This window comes from Gopherus evgoodei, chromosome 1, assembly GCF_007399415.2.
Source record: "Gopherus evgoodei ecotype Sinaloan lineage chromosome 1, rGopEvg1_v1.p, whole genome shotgun sequence".
Lineage (NCBI taxonomy): Eukaryota > Metazoa > Chordata > Testudines > Testudinidae > Gopherus > Gopherus evgoodei.
This window is the reverse complement of record NC_044322.1, coordinates 346,704,810-346,723,588: the sequence shown is the minus strand read 5'-3', so window position 1 is coordinate 346,723,588 and position 18,779 is coordinate 346,704,810. Positions and strand designations below refer to the sequence as shown.

The window sequence follows — 18,779 nt, the reverse complement described above, 5'->3', positions numbered from 1 at the left end:
CTTACAAACCTTTGGGAAATGATACAGAGAAAGTCGAAAAATCTCCACCCACGCCATCCCTGCCTCAGTAATACAAACACACATACCTACTCCTTCCCAGATGGTTGCAGCACACAAATGGTGAGTTGCAAACCAAGTGTCACTTCTAGTGGAACAAGCCTTCTGCTCTGGCAAGTTGAAAGCTGCACACAGATTGCACTGAGGGAGGGAGAAGGGATCTACTACTGGAGAATAGTTTCTGAGCACTAGGGATCATTTGGTGTGAAAGGCAGTAGTGAAGGAAATATTATACTGTCTGTGCCAATGATTTTTCGTTGTGTTTGTGTATTTCTGTGTATATTCTTTGCACAAACAGCCTGTATGTGTGGGTTAGCTCTGAGCTTCTGAGTTACCATTACCTTCTCACTCATCCCCACATTTAGGGGTTTCTCAGGACAGACAGGGAGCTGGATGAACTAAAAATGGTACAGTATTTCATGATTGCTTTTTGGAACTCTCAGCTGTTATCAGGGCAAGAAGAAACATCTGTACTTTATTGCACAGTAATAGATTAAATAACTGTGAGATAACAAACATCCAAAACATATGATAATATGTGGCTTGGAGTCACTGTCCAAATAGCAGGCATGTCTTTGTGCACATTCAGCAGCAGAAATATGCTATTTCTAAACTTGAATTAATTCTAATTTCATTAGTGTCTCAATTCAGTTCCTGATGAAACTGGGAGTGTGGAAGGTGCTAGGATTGAACAATAATAAGCAATCAATTCTTGGAAGCTGTTTAGTTGAATTTATTTCCTGAAGTGCTCCTTTTGATAGTGGAGGGACTGGCTTTGCATTCCTATTGGCTCTTTGGTGAGGCACTTGAGGAAAAATGTTTTACAAAGATTTCCACACACCTTTCCTTCCTTCCTTCCTTCCCCAAAGCAGTGAAGGACAGACTGCTACTCTGCTAGACAGACAGAAGGAAAAGATAACATGCAGCTCAGGGAGAAGATCTGCCAGCAGTGGGCAATATACTTGCAGAGAGCAGGAGGACAGATAAACAATGCAGAGGTCCAGCACACACACACACAGAGAGCATGGAGTTGTGGGACAGGTTCTGAAGGCATAATACACAAAGAGCTGCTTTATAGACTGTGGTGTCTTGGAGGAAGCCGCTGCAATTTCCCAAAGGCTTGTAATGGTTAAGCAGGGTTTACACAGGGACCCCCCTGTTTAAGTGCAGATAATCTCAAGAATTTGCTGGCTGCCCTGACCTGGGGCTCAATTCTGTGATCCTGGGATATATCTCCAGGAGGCATCCAATGTCATCTTAAATACAAAAGAGTGATAATTAATAGCACAAATAATTTGAAACAGGATTATTTTGTGTTTTGAATGTGCAAATCAGAAATACGCTAACAGTATTACTTTCAATTAATCCTATCATATTCTTCTAAGATAAGAGCCTAATTCTGTAAGGTGCTGAACAATTCATGTAGAGTGACCAGATGTCCCAATTTTATAGGGACAATCCCAATTTTGGGAGCTTTTTCTTATATAGGCACCTATTACTCCCCACCCCCGTCCCGATTTTTCTCACTTGCTGGCTGGTCACCCTAATTTGATGAGAAGTGCTGTGTACTCTCTACTCCCATTGATTTCAAGTGTTGTGCAGCTTACTCAGCAAGTGTTCTGGTATAGGCCCATGTTAGCACACTTTTTTGTACTATTTCCTTCCCTCATGTGCCTCATAGTTTCCATGCCACTGAGCTGCGCCAAATTCAAAAAATGGTGACCTTTCCATTTCTCAGCAACACCTCTCCATTTTCATCCCCCTTTCAATCCTCTCTGACCTCACTTTAATATTGCATGCACCCTATTGGACCAAGAAGATGAGTCGTGCCACTCACCACCATTGGACAGCTCAGAGTCATGACTCTGTTTGTTTTGCTTTTTTTATTCCTATTTTCATGAAGACCATGAGTGTCATCAAAAAGGCCAAACTTTAAATTCCAGTGAGAACAAGATATATGAGGGGAAATTGTGCCATAATTGTTTTTTTCATATACTAAGACGTCTCCTTGAATAATTTCTCCATTGAGGTTTTTATTTTATTGGGGATTTTTAAGAGGCCCTGTGCAATCTGAAAAAATATTCTTTATATATTAAATGCGTTAGAAACTCTTCAGAAATGAAGCTATTTGACTTGTGTATTAGAACTTAGAGATAGAAGAGACTTCTTATATCTTCAGATCAGCCTCCTTGCTAATGTATGAATGTCCCTATTCTGTTGATGTTAAATGTGTCAAGCTATGAGGTTTATTTTTATTATGTATTATTTGTATTATGGTTGTACCTGTAAGCCAAAATAAGGCTTGGCGGTCCAACATGCTAGGTTCTGTATAAATACAAGAGTCTCTGACTTGCAGCACTCAGAAGTCAGGATATGTCAGTGGATAGAGGGAAGGAGAGAGAGAGTGAAGAATACATTACCGAGAACGTGTTAACATGAGCTAGCTATGTCCATTATGAGAGGCCTGATTCTTTTGTAATATATAAATAATAAGATAAGAATAGATGAATGAGATAAATATGTAAAGTTCTTACTAGCCAGTTGCTATCCATTGGCGGTATTCTGTAGGTATCTATCATTTACACTGAGAGACTAGTCTATAAGGTAATACTTTCCTCAGGAAGTTCTGCCCCCCCCCCCCCCCGATATTCAGCCTATTTAGATATTCTTAATTACACCCCAGTATTCCCAGTGAGTATGTCTTTTGCTCTGTTAAAAAACAGACTGCTTATCTCAATAAAAGCTGTTGAACTAAAATGACCCCCATTTTTATGAACCAGGAACACAAATTAGCACATAGGAATGAAAAATTTATAAAAACGCATCAAATTTTCACACAAAGAGGTCTCTAATCTAGGGTGACCAGATGTCTCTATTTTATAGGGACAGTCCCGATTTTTGGGTCTTTTTCTATATAGGCTCCTATTTACCCCCTCCTCCCCACCCCAATTTTTCACGTTTGCTGTCTGGTCATCCTACTCTAATCTAACATTTTTCTTAAAACCAACTTTCACAGCATTTTCTGTAGGTCACATGAGATGCAAAGAATATGAAGTGCAGGTGTAGTACAAGATGTGGGAGAGCATTTTGTTTTTTTAACTAAAAATGCTTTATACAAATGTTGGTAACCATAGGAGTGTTGTGTGTCCATGTGGCTTGGATAACTGCATGTATTTTACAAATCTAATGTGATTTATTCTCCTTGCTCCCTAGCTGTAAATAATCATTATATTATATGCCATCAGCAGTGCAAAACTCTGCCAGTTTAAAGACTGTATTCTTTCTGGTTAATGGAATCCATTTGGCACAGAGCGCCAATAGCTTCTTGTTTTGCTCTCATGCAGTACAGAATTTACCCTACTTAACTGATTTTTTGTTTCCATTAATACCACTTTTGTGAGCAACATAACCAGAGAAAAATAGAATACAAAGACTTGAGATTAAGATGTTGCATAAAAACTGGGAAAATGTGCTCTGAAATCAAAGAAAGAAAAGCCTCTTAGTGGAGAAGCTTATCTTTCATTAAGGCCAGAGTTGGGAGGGAAATGTGCATTCTCTCTCCAGAGGATGACATCTTTCCTCCGAGTCTTTTTTTCTTTTTGCTGAGTATTACGTGCAATTTTTGTCCTTCTAAACCTTGTGAAGGAGAGGAAGGATGGCTTTGTGGGGATGATACAGGATTGGAAATCAGGAGACATAGGTTTGTCCTACCATAGTTGGAGGGCAGTCAACTCAATGGCACTCTCCCTGGACCCTACAGAGGAGTTTTACAATTCTGTTTGTAAGGGTGGAGCAACCCTGCAGTAGCAACATCAGGAGGACCAACATAGCTAGAATTCCTCGTGGGCCACTCAGGAAGAACATGTTACAGTGACAGCTTTGCCATCTTCTAAATGGGAGCAGTACACACTGTCTGCAGTCCCTGAGCAAGTCTTCTAGAAAGCATGAAAAGGGGTGGGTTACGTTCACTGTTTTCACTCTCACCTCATCTGGGGGAGGCCAGTGCTAGCATGGAGCTGTGGCTCTGCTCCCCAACTGCTCGGTGGCTGCCTGGTATGCAGGGATTCTAGAATGGGGGAGATGGGTTTCCTTGCATCCTTTCCCATTGCCTTGCATACCCAGCAACCACCAAGCTCCTTTTGCAGAAGAATGTACACAACACACTGCTGGAGGTGAAAGAAACACCAAATGCTTGTAAAGATTGTTGCTTTCACTGTGGATGGTAGTGTGACATGGTGGGGATTTATTTCTGTGTTAAATACAGTGCTTTGAAGGGCTACAGATCTCAAAAGAAAAGACTTGTTTTATAGTCAGAGGCTAGATACAGCTAGTCAGAGTACATACTGTGGAACAGTCAGTTCTTCTAGTCTGTCCCAGCATCCTGCTGAGCAGATAACCTTTTCCTGGAAGAAGGGATGTCCTTATGTATATACCATCTGACTTCAGAACACATTATCTGCTGTCACCATTATCTTTAGTCTAATGGGTTTTGGTACTGTGTACAGATGAGTTGTGAAGACAGGAATTACGGAATTTGAAAATCAGGTTTCTAATAAAAGGAGTCACTGGTAAAATAAACAATAGCAATGAGCAATAACCAAAAAACAACCTCCCTCCTTTCTCCCACCATCTCAACAACTGGCCTAAAAAGCAACTGTAAAGCACAAAAATAAGGACAAAATATATATGTTTGTTTTTTTTCCAGATTGTTGTTACAGAAGCACCTATCCTTTGTCACTACTTTTTTTTGCTAAGAGAAAACTTTGGAAATTAAAATTATCCCAGTGCCATTCTGTATTGTCTTCAAGCAGCATTTTGAGGGAAGCACTTAACTGTGAAAAGCTAGGGATGAATCTCTGTATGGTCTCCTTGTTTTATTTAGTGACTGTCCATCTGTACAATTATCTCTGTTTTCTTGGGTCTGGGCAAATGCTTTTTTCATCAACATGGTGGCCTACATAACTAATGTCACTGAACCCAATCTGGCATTTTTTTCTTATTCAATTTAAAGTGTTGGTTTTTTTTGGCACATTGCAGAACTTTATGCAACTTCTCTTTGTGCTGATCATTTTTGCCCCAAACCAGCAGTCACGGGCAATTATTAATTTCATCCATATACACAAAGCTCTAGGAAGTCTCTGGTGCTGAAGCAATTCTAAAGGGAAGTCACTTAAACATATATACCTAAAGGGATGAGGAAAAGGCTAATATTATACTTTCTCCACTGATCTGGGTCTGCCAAAAACTGTGGCTTACATCCAAAACTGAACAGTCCCGAATTTAGTAGTCCCGGAATGACCTTCTCAAACCATGTTTGAGGACACTGTTAAAAAAAATTTGATTATACACAAATCTCTAACATGTTTGATTTTATTATGATGACCATGTTGTTAACCCAATCGGCTGTTGTCAGAATTCTTCAAATAATGTCTAATTTTGCTGTCTGGTTAAATTTAGCTTTTACTTTCTATATGTATTTGTGTTGGCATGCTGGAACCTGTATTAATATATGATATACCCAGGATGTATAATATCCTCGTAGATTCTAGTCCATTTATAAACCTCACTGAATTCTTTAAGAATATCTTTTTCATCCTGTTTTGTAGACTAGTTCTACACCCATTTGATCATCTGTATTTGCACACTGCTCTTCAATGCAAGTATGGTATTTGTGTTGCATAGTTTCAAACTCTAGTGACTGCTATCTCTTCTCATATAAACATGCCAGTGTGGCTTTGCTACATGAGCTCATTTTGTGTGCATTATCAAACATGCGCTATTACTGTATATGCTGCACTCAGCTCTAGTATCTATTTTGAAATCTATGTTTTGTCATTTATTTCCTTTGTCAGAAATTGGTCTTTTGCATAATCTTGTGTAACACCAACATGGGCGGGATCGAGCCTGGGACCTCTGGAGCTTAGTGAATGAACCTCTACCACATGAGCTAAAAGCTAACTGGTCATTAGTTAAGACTCATTAATCTCTCTCTCTAAATGATCTTGGTGCCACTAGATGGAGCAGAACACCACACCCAGGAGGTGTGTGTGTTACACTTGCACTGTAAATGTTATTGAGACCTAACCAGGAAACTCTGTTTCTACATCATCACCATTTGGCTTTCTCCTTCAGCTGTATATTTGTTAACAATTTCTTTTCCAATTTGGACTGCGTGTGGCATTGTCTTGCAGAATGGTTGCTCTTTTGTTGGACAATTTGCATGATATACTGTGGTTGTTTTCACATTTATTCCGAACAAATATAATCTTTGCTATTTGTTTATTCTGCCTCTGTGCCTCAGTGAACATTTTTTTAATTGGATGCAGTTCAGTCCTTTCATTGCTTGCTTCTCGATTCATTTGGGAAGCATAGTTTACATTAGCCCTGTATTTAATTACTGTTCTTTGAAAAGTTAAGTTCTTTTCTTAATCTTACTTTGAATTGGTTATCAGTAATACCACAAATAATTTACTCTCTAATTAGTGCATCTGTTAACTGTTCAAAGTCAGGTGACTTAGTTTTATTACTGGTGTCTGTGATCATTATCATTCACACAATGATCAATGGTCTCACCTGGCAGTGGGTGTCTTGTATTGAGAAAGTGCCTTTCCGAAGTGTGGATCAAAATATTCTTGACATTTTTGAATGACTTGGTCTAGTTTGCTATTGATGGAAATGCGTGTAGATCTCCAGTATCTATGGCCTTGCTGCATATACAGTGTGGAGGATTTTATCCTCTGCAGTATCTCTTCATTACAACTTTGAAGAAATAAAGTCATAAGAATTAGCAACATTCTTAAGTAGAATCATGAACCCTCATTTTGTGGAAACTTTGGAGGACATCTGAAAACTCAGTAAAAACTGGAGATTTGACTAAATGGAGGTTGCTGGAGAGCTTCAGTTCTGCTCTACAAGTCTGAAGTTAATGTATGCCTGTGTCCTGTATGGCTGTGTCTATAGTAGAAAAAAAGCTTGGTTTTTTATTTTTTACAGAGAGAGAGCTATTTTATTGTAATATCCTAATGTAGACAAGGTAGCTTTAAATTTGTTAGTCTCTAAGGTGCCACAAGGACTCCTCGTTGTTTTTACCTTCATGTAGATGATCAAGGTAATCCGTAGGTCCTCCTCTGCCCCCTGGATTTACCTCCACAAGCTACATTGAAGTAAAACTACCACTATGTTGAGGTTGCCTTGTTTACACCTGGATTTTACAAGAGGACTGACAGGAGATAGTTATCTTGTTTAAATAAACAAACAAATAAAAAACAAACCAAAACCCAACATCTTATTTGCCAGTGAAGGTAAGCTGTAGAACAGTGGTTCTCAAAGCCCGTCTGCTGCTTGTTCAGGGAAAGCCCCTGGCTGGCTGGGCCAGTTTGTTTACCTGCTATGTCCAAGGGTTTGGCCGATCGCGGCTCCCACTGGCCGCAGGTCGCTGCTCCAGGCCAATGGGGGCTGCGGGAAGGGCGGCCAGCACATCTCTCAGCCTGCGCTGCTTCCTGCAGCCCCCATTGGCCTGGAGTGGGGAACTGCAGCCAGTGGGAACCACGATCGGCCGAACTTGTGGATGCGGCAGGTAAACAAAGTGGCCTAGTCCGCCAGGGGCTTTCCCTAAGCAAGTGACGAACTGACTTTGAGAACCACTGCTGTAGAAGACTGAAGCTAAGTTTATAGGTAAGGCCCTACTTAACTTGTGATATTGAGGAAATTGAGGATTCCACAGTATTAGGCTTTCTCTGCAATTTTGCAAGCAGGAGCCTAACCCTGTATGAGGCTGACAGTGGGAGCCCTGGCCACCCCAGGGCTGAGTGCAGAAATTTCTGCTCTCAGGCCCAGGCAGCCACTCTGAGCCCCTGGTGGCCGACAGCGGGAGCCCCTGCTCTCAGCTCTGGGTGGCTGATGAGAAAGTCACGGAAAAGTAATAATGGACTTTATTACTGCAAATGATAAGGTACATTATTACTTTTCCGCAATTTTGCATGGCTTGTCCGCAACTCAACTGCAATTTTTTGACAATCATCCTGCAATTCAAGTAGGGTCTTACTTATGAGGTATCTAAGCACTGCATGATTACATTTCTGCTGAGCAATGTAGCACTGCTCCTGCAAAACTCACCTTCAGAGTTGTGGAACATCAGGGCTACTCATGTTATAAATTTCTGACTTGCTCAGTGAAAAAACATTCTTCAGTATAGGCAACAAGAGGAAATAAGCCATTCTCAGTTAATCAGGAGTTTTGGTTACTCAGAGTTTAGAGAGTAGGGATGAATTGTAATTACATGTGGCTAGGCAAGCCATTCATTCAGTTTTAAGATGGACTGTCCTGTTTTTGTATGGCTTGTCCACATCAAGTAGTGACATAAAACTGGAAGTGGTTTTATCTGCTATCATGCACAGAGGGCACCATTTTATGGAGCATGACACTCTGTCCTCACTAGTGAGACTTGCACGCATGGTGTGTGCGAAATCATGCTGGCAGGTGGGGCAACTGAGGGGATGTCCTGTTTTCTGGAGATGCATCAGTGGCCATCCTACATGCCGTACATCATTTACTGATTACAGCCCAGCGTTTGAGAGGCCCTAATCTAATAGAGAACATTTCTTGCGAATTGTTTAAGATTACACAATAAATCTATTTTATTATTTTTAAAGTAAAAGTTCTGGTTTTTTTATTACTAGAATGATAAGCATTCATGCTTAAAAATCATCTCTTGTATAGCTCTGTTCGCTGTAATGGAGTTACACAAAGGATTAATTTGATCCTTTCCTCTTGGATTGCAATCAGTGCCACATAATGTAGTTGTTTAAGATCTAAAGTAAATCGGGTTGTTAGAAATTGCTGGATCAAACTCTTAATCCTCTTTGGACAACTGTTCATTTAAAAAACAAACAAACAAAAAAAACAAGTTTACATTACTTTTAGACTGAGCTAAGCTACCTCACTTTTTTATCTAGCTCTCTCATGCTAGCTAGTGACAGTTTAAGAACCCATTATCATATGGATTTATGATAATGACACTTATCAATGGGTGGGAAATGTTATCAGCAGATACCGGAAAGAAATACTTTGATATTACTGAATGGATTCTCATCTTCATTTGTCATAGAGATCTTGGCTCAGGCGCTAGATAACTAATTCAGCAATAATAAAGAAATCTCATAAGAGATGCATTTTCAACATTTTACCACCTTATGCTTAAAAGGATCACTTTACTGTGTTAGTTCTGGCACATGAGAATGAAATGCGTGTTGCAGTGCATTGACTTTAGAATCAGTATTATGGAAAAGGCAACTTCATTTAAGCTGCCTGCTTTTACACAAGGGGCTCTCCATTAATTTTCCCCCTTAGCATGTGATTAATTCTGTGTCTACTGAATGCAGGAGCTGCAGAAAAAGAAGTTGGAACTAGGGAATCTATTAATATTTTCATTTTAAACAAAAGCTTTTTCACATAACAACAACAACCCAGGAGTGTAATCAGTACCATTGGTAAAAGAAGTCTATATTAACCTGGCAATGTTTGTAATTTTGTCTCTGAAAAATAAATAAATACATTATATATATGGCTATATTCCATTGTTCAACTTGTGCAGTTTGAAATGAGAGGGAGATGGCAGAGTGAAGATTCTGTATGGATTCGTTGCAGGAGGGATGGCGTCTCTCTGAGAATTCTGTTTTTAATACCTGAAGCTTGGTACAATCTGATCTAAAGGCAAAAGCAAACCAACCCCTCTTCAAACTATTTTGAGGAGCACAAGGGGTAATTCATCTCTTGGATGGTTGGCTGAGCAGCATCCAGTGAAGGAGTGAGCTCATCATAGCCTTCTATATAATGGGATGGTGGACTTTTAATCAGGGGCTCATGGGAACCCTCCTGTAGTTGGTAGAAGTCTATTCTGAGACATGGGGCCTGATTCTCTTCTGCCCTGCCTCTTGTGTAGTCATGTACACCATTGCACAATGAATGTTAAATGCTACCATTCTGACCTGGTAGCATTTTAAAGTCACCTTGCACATGATGCACCATGGTGCAAGGTAATGAAGAATCAGGCCTGTGGTCTATATTTGCAAAAAGTAACAGGCTCTATTGAACCTCTTTTATAATCTAATTGCTGCTGAACATCTTTTGTAACATGCATTGCTGCAACTTGTACAGAGGAGAGAAAAAAGATTGTGAAAGGAGAAATAGGAAAGTAAAGCATGAAATATAAGCTGATGTGCTCCTGACACTGACTCTTGCCTACTTTATAGACTAGTGTCTTATACAATTGTTTAACTGAAATTATCTGCTGTATTTTTAAAAGATCTCTGTGTTTGAATGAATGCAGATCAATGACTGCAAGTGACATTTTCTCCTCCATGCTGTGGGGGCTGATGTGGGTTTAGTTTCTTAATAAGCTTCATATATTGTTGAGTGAAATCATTACCTTGACTGCTCTCCTTAAAGGTGCGTCTTTTCTTTTATCTTATTGGGTTCTTCCACAGAAGGCAAAGGGAAAAGGAGAAATGCTCTTCATGACTTCAAAAAGACAGGCGAGACTATGCTCATTAGATCAGACCTATCACTAGTGGGAAAAACCAAGCTGTTAAACACCACAGAGCAATGTGCCAAGAGATGCAGCAGGAATAAAGGCTTTTCATTCCCTTGCAAGTAAGTTATTACAGCCCTAATATTTTTGTTTCATTATTAAAGTGACGTCCAGCCAAGCACACTACTTTCCTTGACATCAGTGAGACTGCCATCTTGAATAGAGTGTATAGCCTGAAGTTTGTGTTTTGACAGCTGTGATCTTGCTCTTCATGGTCAGAGATTCTCTGGTCTTCTCAAACCCTTAACATGAAATTGGAGGAGTTGTTCTCTGGTACAATGTGATCAAACATTTTGGGCTGCATAATAATTGCAAATGGAAACTCTGAGCGATAAATATCCTGAGGTGCCTGCTGTCTTTGTCAACACATCTTGCTGCTGATTGCTTCCCTGCCTACAATAACGCTTGATCTATACTCTCTTTTGGAATAAACACACTATTTTGTCCACTATGCAATGGACCTGAATTTTCCCTCTGGCCTGTATTAATCTATGGGTGTGACTACAAATGAAAGAAAATGATTGCAGAGGAGAGATGCAGATAACTCCTGTGCTGGCAAATAGGATCCACCAACACTGACGGCTGTGAAAGTTTTACTATTGACTACAAATGGGACCAGGATCAGATGCTTTATTTAGAGAACCTTGCTTGCAGAGATTCTCATGTAGAGCCTGGTCCTTCTCCCATGAAAGTCACCAACAATGGTGCAAGTTCTGGCCCCTAAGGTCATTAGGTCTGATTTCTTCCCCTCCTGCCATTCCACTGCCTTGCCCCTTGTGTACTCACGTACCTCTGTGAAAAATGAGTGCCAGGTGGGTGTAAAATGCTACCTGATGAGAATGGTAGGTAATATTTTGCACCCAACTGACACTCTTACTTTTCAAGTGGTGTAAATAACTATGCGCTTAATCCTGTTCCCATTGAAGTAAGAGTCATAACTCCCATTGTCTTCAGTGGGAACTGGATTCAAGACAACATGGGATCCCGCCCATTGAGCTGAGCTGGAGCAGTGCAGAAATGAGGCCCACAATAAAGTTACTTAGGTTTCATAATATAAAAATTATTTCTGAACTCTGCCAGATTTTGAACAATGCTAAATTCCTGTGTCTGCTCAGAAAAATTGCTTCAAGTTGTGGCTGCTCTGGCTGTTGTGTCCTGAAAAGTAGGTTAATACATATGTGTTATTTTAATCCATTATGAAAAATAATCTAGAACTGCTCATGTTTTTTTATTACTGTCTCATTTGTGAAGGATTTTCCATCACGAAAGTGGCCATTGCATTCATTCAGGAGCAAATCCTTTCCTTTGTGCATAGCCTGAGTAAAAAGGCTCAGTACTGGGGAGATATACAAGGGCTTGGAAGGAGTGGAGGATGGGAGGAATCCTGCATCCAGCTGGCGGAGTGGCAACACTGTCCTGCTTCTGATGTTCACTTGCTTCATGAGTTTGAATGAACGTCAGATCTGCCTAATTATGGATCCACAGGCCCAGCAGCTACTGTTTCCCTAGGCTACCACCAAACTCCCCCTCCACAGTGTCAGACAGAGATTTCCATGATGCACAGCTCCATGCACTATAGGAAAAAGCCTTGCCTCGGCTCCCAGAAACCCACTGTCTCAGGCAACATTAACTGGGCTGATTTTATGTATCCAGGGCCCTCAATTGGTATGTCTTGGTTTTGGCCCTAAGCCAACTGATACAGCATTTGGCCGTAAGCATTGACATAAAGTGCACAGAGGGCAACAGGATTTCTTTAATGCTAGTGAAAAATAAATGCTTAGAAATTAATATAAATATTTAAAAGAATCAATGTTTAACTTTCCCCTTAGGGTTGGGAGCCCAATCCTCAGCATTGTGCTAGTGCATGACAATCAAAAACGAAAATGACTGTATACATAAGATAAAACTGATCAGTCAAGCTGTGAGAATAATTTACTTTTTGGTTCACTGTCAGTTCCAATCATCATAATAATAATAAAAATAATTTTGGGGAGTGTAACAGCCCTGAAAATGTGGTCAGGAAAAGATTGTTAGAAATCTTTGTGTGGAGAGGGCTAACGCTAGACTAGAAGATATCCAAGATGGAGCTGGAGGAGGAACTAAAGGAAATGGTTGTAAATGATGCATTCAATGAGTTTAGAAGTGAAGAGAAAAAGGGAAATGAGTATATTTGGAGAGGCAGTTGGGGGGGTCAATGGTTGATTTTTGTCAGAAAAGAGGAGATCAGATATGGCATCTTTAGAAGAACTGGGCAGAAGAGAGGCTGAAGAAGTGGCAGAGGGATGAAGGTTATCAGTTTGGAGGGGTTGGAGTCCAAAGAACAGGTAGAGTGGTTAGAGAAAGGATGAGAAACAGGGGTGGTGGTGGTGACGGGGGAGAAGATGAAGGGGAGGGAAGCTGCATCTTATCTTATAATGTTTTTTCTTTGAAAAAGCCAATGAAATCTTGCAAATAGACAGTGGTTTGTGGCATTAGGATAATGCAGAATTTTAGGAAGGAGTCAAAGATTTTTTTAAAGTCTATTAATAAGGCTGCAGAAATAGTGGGAGTCAGTAAAGCTGGAGAAATGGTGCTATTTTGCGAAGGAATAAAGTGGAACTGAAGGAGGAGTGGACAAACCTGCAGCAGAGGAAGTGTGGTTGGTCATCAGATATTCTACAATAGGGCTGAGTAGCACCAAAGCAGAGTCGAGAAAGCAAATGTTGGAGAAGAAAGGGGCTGAGTTTAGAGGGACATAATTTGCAGTGGGAAAGAAGAGGCAAAGAAGTCAGGAGTGGAATGAAAACAACAGCAAAGGACAGGGATGGGAGGAAAGGGGATTATCATAATTGTAATTATTAACAATAATATTCCTGACTTTGAGCTTCCATTTATCTTTAAGCAACATGGGTGAGATACTTTCTACACCACTGTGAGGCATGCAAGTTTCAATTAATGTTTGAGATCCTGAGGTGGAAGATTTTGTATAGGTCCAGGGTATTGTCATTATTTTCAAGTTAATCAGCCACACTCATATCTAGTGTAAGTCCACTGAATTGAAGTCAACTCAGTTGCACCTAATTATATGAGGAATGAATTTGGCCTGTGATGTTGAATGCAGTATATCCCCCTCTTTGTTTTCACACTACTTATAGCAGAAGGGAGTGTCTTTTTTAGAAGAGAACACAACTGGGGCTTCATGTACTGCCTCAGCCACATTAGTCTTACTTTTAAAATAGAGATTTTTAAAGACAAGTGAAATCTGAAATTAGTGCAAGCAGCAAAACTGGTATTTAGTGCTACAACCACAACCACTTAATGTCTTTATTTCTGTATGCATGTCAGCACAGTTGTGAGTTTAAATATCAATTTGGGCTGCTTCTGCGCATTTCCCAGTAAAAATAGATCTATTGTCATAGTATATTCATTGGTATGCCATCTATCATTGCTGTAAACCATGCAGGATTCCTTTCCTCATTGAGATTTTCGTTTCAGGGCCTTTGCTTTTGACAAAGCTACGAAACGATGCCATTGGTTCTCTTTCAATAGCATGACGAATGCAGTGAGGAAGAAGCAAGACCATGCGTTTGATCTATATGAAAAGAAAGGTAACTGATTTATTCCCCAAGCGCAGTGCTACAGAGAAGGGAGTCAGCAAGTGACCTTTATGACTGTGTGTCTTGTCTGAGGAAAGCATGGTTTGTGCATTCAAGGAGCTGATGTGTTGTGCCTTTAAACTCTGTGTTTAAAAGATGCCCTTTATCTTTGCTGAGATACACAGCACAGTGATGAACTGTATATTTAAGAGCCTCAGTTGTGTGACCTTTAGTATTTATGTACCATATTATGTGCTGGATTGCACTGCTGCTTACTTTACTATTTAAGGGCCTAATCCAGTGGGTTATTGCCATAGGATTTGGTGCTGCTCCTGTTTGGGTCACTGATTTCAGTGTGAATTGAAAGTGCTCCGCATGTGCCTTTGGTAAATGAAACATTTAAATTACCTTTTCAGTAGCATTTTTGATAATGTTTAGGATTAAGTATTTTGAAAAAAAAAAGGCACTTCTTTGTAGAAACGCTAAAAATTATGACACAACATTATCATTGTTTTTTAACTTTTGCACAAAAAGCTGCATGCCTTTCTAGAAAAAAAACCATAAAACTTTCCTGGGAAAAAAAAGCTATTTTTCCAACAAAAATCCTTTTCGTTCAAAAAATGTTTACCAGCTCTAATTTTCAACAAGTAAACAAGACTTTCCACTAGGTTCTTTTTTTTCCCCCCGTTTTCTTCCAACAGACTACATTAGAAACTGTATCATTGGTAAAGGGGCAAACTACAAGGGAACAATATCTGTTACCAAAAGTGGCATCCAGTGTCAGGCATGGAATTCTATGATACCCCACGAGCACAGGTAAGCATAGTCTGAACATAAGAAGGGCAGACTCTTTTGGAACCGTGCTGGTATCCTGTATGTTAAAGTTAAAGAACATGGAGTACAAACATGTATGGTGCGGTGTAGCTCCTGATTCATTTTTAATTTTACAAATGAGTAATAGGTCTTTGACCCTACTCTTCTTCCAAAACTTCAGACATTTCACCTCCCAGTCTCTGAAATGACTGGACCCAGAATTATTAGGCATTTTCTAACTGGGACCTTCCAGTGACCAACCTATATTTAAAATGAAGGATTTTGGGGATAGATGGTAGACTAGATTCTGAATTCAGTTATATCATTGAGTAACTGAGTTGCTCCCTTCAATTCTGTAACCTAGTTATGGCCTAATTCATACTTTCAAACTTTCTCTGCCTGTAATCCAGAACAGTCATATTTACTTTTGCCAGCGCCTCCAAGATCATTATCTTTTATAGATGCACATTTTTAATATTGAGATTATTTTTAATAACCACAAATGCCCCCAAGATAGCATGATGGTGTATATTTCAGGGGCGGATGGGGTGGGCGTGGAGGGCACAAAGTGCTTCTTTGTGCTTCTGGCTGCTGCTGGGTGGATGGTTGTGTTGGGTGGAAGCAGCTGGAATGTATTTCTGGAAGGAAATTGCTATGGGGGTTGGGTGGAAGCAAGTGCTACTGCATGATGATTACTCAGTGGAGGATGCTGCTTCTGGAATACACTTAGTGGAAGCATGGTGGGTGATCGGTGTAGGATTTCTAACCTGTACCACATTTATCTGTGGAGGAAGGTGATGATTAAAGGAGTGTCCAGCCAGCTGAGTGCTATGGGCCAAGCAGTTGGCTCCACAGTAGTTTTAAGCAGTGTCTTGACTTGTAGCTGAGGACAGTGAAGAGAGGACAAATGATGAGAGGTGAACAGAGGGTAGGAGCAAGGAGCTGCATTAGGGCTGATCAGGAGGATTAAAGAGCAGTCTTCTCCTTCCTTTCTGCTGATGGCTCTAGCATCCAAATGCAGCCAATCCATCTAACCAATTAGGCTATTTCTTTTTTAAATGGGAGTTAACCACACTTAATACCAATCCTGGGAACCATCAAAGTCTATATATTTTTAAAGTCAATATATCATATATTTATAGCTATTTATACATGTTATGGATGAAATGATCCATTAGATATCCCTTCTAGACATTAGATATCTATAATTTGATGTTAAAGATGTAAGAGCCAAGTTCTGCCCTCATTTACACTGAGAAGTGAAATAACTCCAGATTTACATTAGTGAACAGTAATTGAGAACAGAATTTGTCCCTTAAATTTGCAGTGCGCTTTAAAATTCTGTAAAGCCCATCTTTTGACTCCTCCCCCGACCTTTGGGAAAGGGATAGTTTTACAAATATAGAGTGGTGGGTTTGGGGGTATTAGTTTATCAGTTTTGGGTGCTTACAATTGTCTCTCTAGTTTGGTTCATGTTGCAAATCTTGTGGATTGTAAGCTTTTTTAAAGCATCTTGAGCCTGGGATAGGTATTTGAAATTAATAAACAAATCAATGAATGTCTTCCCATTCATTTCTGGGGGAGCATTACCACTCTGTCCTTTTAAGTACGGTTTAGAAACTAACCTCACTCATGAAAGAGTTTCTCAGAGGAAGTGGCCTTAAAGTGGAGTTGTATGCAGACTGTAGAGGATTTGAGAGTACTGGCTGTCATTTTTAGAACTAGTCATAATACATGCATGGAGAATTGTTTTGGTTTATATTTCCTGTCAGATTTAGGATTACATATATAATATATAAAATTAAATAATAACACAGCAATAGTTGGAGAATGGTACAATAGCTATAGGACTTAATTTTTGAGCTGAGAGCCTGATCCTGAAAGAAACTCGGAGTCCTTAGCTCACACAGCACTTGAGACCTCAGCACTCATTACCTTTCAGAATCATTCTCAGATACTACTTTCTTCAGTGTCAGTGGCAAAACTCCCATTAACTTCACTGGTAGCAGCATACGGGAAGTTGGTTTACTGTAAATGTATTTGGTTAATATGTTTAGCGCTTTTACTTTTGCATTGTAGTAAGGAATTTGGATGGCTACTCATCTGAGAAGCATGCTATGAAGCTGACTTCCTCACACCTTGCACAATAGATTTTGTTTGAAAAGGTCATGATAAACAAGGTGGTTGCATGCTAATTTTGTTTCTCAACATCAGAAAATTTGATTTAATCATTGGAGGCTTGAGTGAGATGGAATGGAAGCAAACAGTCGAATGTTTGGAATTTACTAACATGTAGAGTGGGAGTTATTAGGTCAGTTTTGTCACAACATCTGGTTATCACAAGGTGGAAGTTGTGAAAAAAATCTTTTTTCCATAGTCGTGGAAAGAAATTAAGTTTACTAATTTTGCATTAACTTTTCCTCAAAACTTGTACTTACTTCATACTCTGGAAGGTTGTGCTTAAAATGATTATACTATTGTTATTGTCATTACTCTATATTCCACTTGTGCCTAGAGGCGCCAACCAAACCTGGGGCCCCATTAGGGTTTCCAACTGTCTAATCATACAAACCCAAATGCCTCTGCCCCACCCTGCTCACTCCATCCCCACTTCCTCTGTCACTCACTCTCCCCTACCCTCACTCACTGTCACCAAGCTGGGACAGGGAGTTGGGTAGGAGGGGGCGGGGAGGGGGGGTGGGCTCTGGGCTGTGGCCAAGGGGTTTGGAGTGTGGGAGGGGGCTCCGGGCTGAGACTGGAGTTGGGGTACAGGAGTAGGGTGCAAGCTTTGGGAGGGAGTTTGGGTGGAAGAGAGGACTCAGGGCTGGGTCAGGGGATTGGGGTGCAGGAGGGGCAGGCTCTGGCTGGGTGGCACTTACCTCAGGGACTCCTGGTTGGCAGCGCAGTGGGGCTAAGGCAGGCTCCCTGCATGTTCTGGCCCCCATATCATTCCCGGAAATGGCTGGCATGCTCCTGTGGCCCCTGGTTGGTGAGGGGGCAGGGGGCTTCGTGTGCTGCCCCTGCTTGCAGGTGCTGCCTGTGAAGCTCCCATTGGCTGGAAACTGTGGAGTCGGTGTTTGGGGCAGCCCGCGGAGACCGCCTCCCCACTCCCACCCCCAGGGGCCGCAGGAATTTGCCAGCTGCTTCCGGGAGCAGTGTGGAGCCAGGGCAGGCAGGGATCCTGCCTTAATCCAGTTGTGCAGCTGGACTTTTAGCACCCTAAAATCTCCCAGATTGGCTTCAGTAGCCTCTAGGAAATAGGGCCTGATTCCAGGAGACAACTGGCAAAACCTGGAGGGTTGGCAAGCCTAGGCTCCATTGTTCTAGGCAGTGTACAAATATAGAGTAAGAGACATTTCTTGTCCGAAGAGATTACAAATTAAATAGACAAGGCAGACACGAGCAGATGTGAATGATTTCAGAAATGGTTTTGATCCTGATCCTGGGGTAAATTGGATTGACTGTTGTCAGGCTTTTGTAATGGTTATTTCTGAGCTGAGAGACTCTGTGATGGTAAAATAATAAAATGAAATACTCTAACGTTCAGTGACACACCACTTAACACATACATGAGACATATTCTCCATCAGAAAAGTGTGCCTAGAGTTGTCTTTATCTTGCTTTTCACTGAGCTTGTAGCTGCACATACCGTACTCACCACCACAGGTGTAGACAAAGTCTAAGATGTTTTGAGAGAATTATGTGATGAAAATGTAGAAGAATAAAAAAGGAACAAATATGCAATG

The 18,779-nt window shown here is 40.6% G+C and overlaps 1 protein-coding gene across 1 annotated transcript in view; it reads left to right on the top strand.

Annotated features, from left to right (window-relative positions):
• Nucleotides 1-18,779, top strand: part of HGF (hepatocyte growth factor) — a 69,942-nt gene that overhangs the window by 314 nt on the left and 50,849 nt on the right. The window contains exons 2-4 of the mRNA XM_030559810.1: nucleotides 10,542-10,707; nucleotides 14,120-14,232; nucleotides 14,922-15,036. Coding sequence (XP_030415670.1) covers nucleotides 10,542-10,707; nucleotides 14,120-14,232; nucleotides 14,922-15,036 — 394 coding nt within the window. The remainder of the gene's footprint in view (nucleotides 1-10,541; nucleotides 10,708-14,119; nucleotides 14,233-14,921; nucleotides 15,037-18,779) is intronic.